The following is a 1059-nucleotide window of genomic DNA, read 5'->3' on the forward strand; positions in this document are numbered from 1 at the left end:
GGGGGGGTCTCTAACCCCCCGCCCCCCCCTCAGTGTACCACTGGGTGGAGATGAGGACCAAGATGCGGCTGCTGGGGTTCCGGGGGGCGGCGGTGAAGCCCCTGAACGAGGAGGCGGCGGCCGAGCTGGGGGCAGAGCTGCTGGGGGAGGCGCTGGTCTTCGGGGTCGGGGGGCTCTGCCTCTACCTCGAGTACCTGCGGCAGGCGGGGCAGAGCCGGCGGCGCGAGGAGCACCTGGAGCAGACCCTGAGCGACCTGCGCCGGGACATCGAGGGGCTCCAGAGGGACCTGGACGAGCTCAGGGGACACGGGGGGCAGGGGCGGCCCCCCCAGGGGCAGGGACACGCCCAGAAAGGGGAGGGACACCCCCAGAAGGAGGAGGGACACGCCCAGGGAGGGGCCGGACACGCCCAGGGAGGGGCCGGACACGCCCAGGGAGGGGCCGGACGCCCCCAGACTGGTGCTGGGAATGGGGTGCCCGTCGACGGCCACGCCCCCGTGGTGACAAGCCACGCCCCCGTGGCCTCTGGCCACGCCCCCATAAGTTCAGGCCACGCCCCCTGACAATAAAGTGCCCTCGTGATGTGTTTGGGTGTGGTGAAGGGGCGGGGCTTAAGGGAGAGCTGGGCGGGGCTACTGCTTGGGGGCGGGGTCTGGAGCAGGGTGTGGCCGCGGGCGGGGCCCCCCAAGTGACCCCCGTCAGCCCCCGCCTCTCCCCCCTTCCAGGGACCCCCCAAAACCACGAGGGGCCTGTAGAAAACCGTTTATTGGTGCGTGGGGGGGGTGGGACAGGACCCCCAAACCCCCCCAGAATAACCAAAAATAAAGGTGAAAACCCCAAAAAGTGGCTTTTAAAAAAGACCCCGGGCGGGGGGAGGGGGGGAAAGGAGGGGCTCCCCCCCCCCTCCCCTTCAAGTGTAAAAAATAAAAAGGGTCTCGGGTTGGGATGGGGGGGGCACAGTGTGGGGGGGAGGGGCTGCCGCGCCCCTCCCCCCTCGGTAAGGCACAGCCTGGGGGGTCCGGCCCGGAGCCCCCCCAGGGTGGTGAGGGGGTGAAATGG

The 1059-nt window shown here is 70.0% G+C and overlaps 1 protein-coding gene across 1 annotated transcript; it reads left to right on the forward strand.

Annotated features, from left to right (window-relative positions):
• Positions 1 to 14: 14 nt before the first annotated feature.
• On the forward strand, positions 15 to 582 carry OPA3 (optic atrophy 3 (autosomal recessive, with chorea and spastic paraplegia); the record flags this gene model as incomplete). The annotated part of the gene is made up of 1 exon (XM_017803801.1): positions 15 to 582. A coding segment is annotated over one exon (549 nt), but the record flags the coding sequence as incomplete, so codon positions are not given.
• Positions 583 to 1059: the final 477 nt, after the last annotated feature.

Source organism: Lepidothrix coronata, unplaced genomic scaffold (assembly GCF_001604755.1).
Source record: "Lepidothrix coronata isolate B3197 unplaced genomic scaffold, Lepidothrix_coronata-1.0 Scaffold4359, whole genome shotgun sequence".
Lineage (NCBI taxonomy): Eukaryota > Metazoa > Chordata > Aves > Passeriformes > Pipridae > Lepidothrix > Lepidothrix coronata.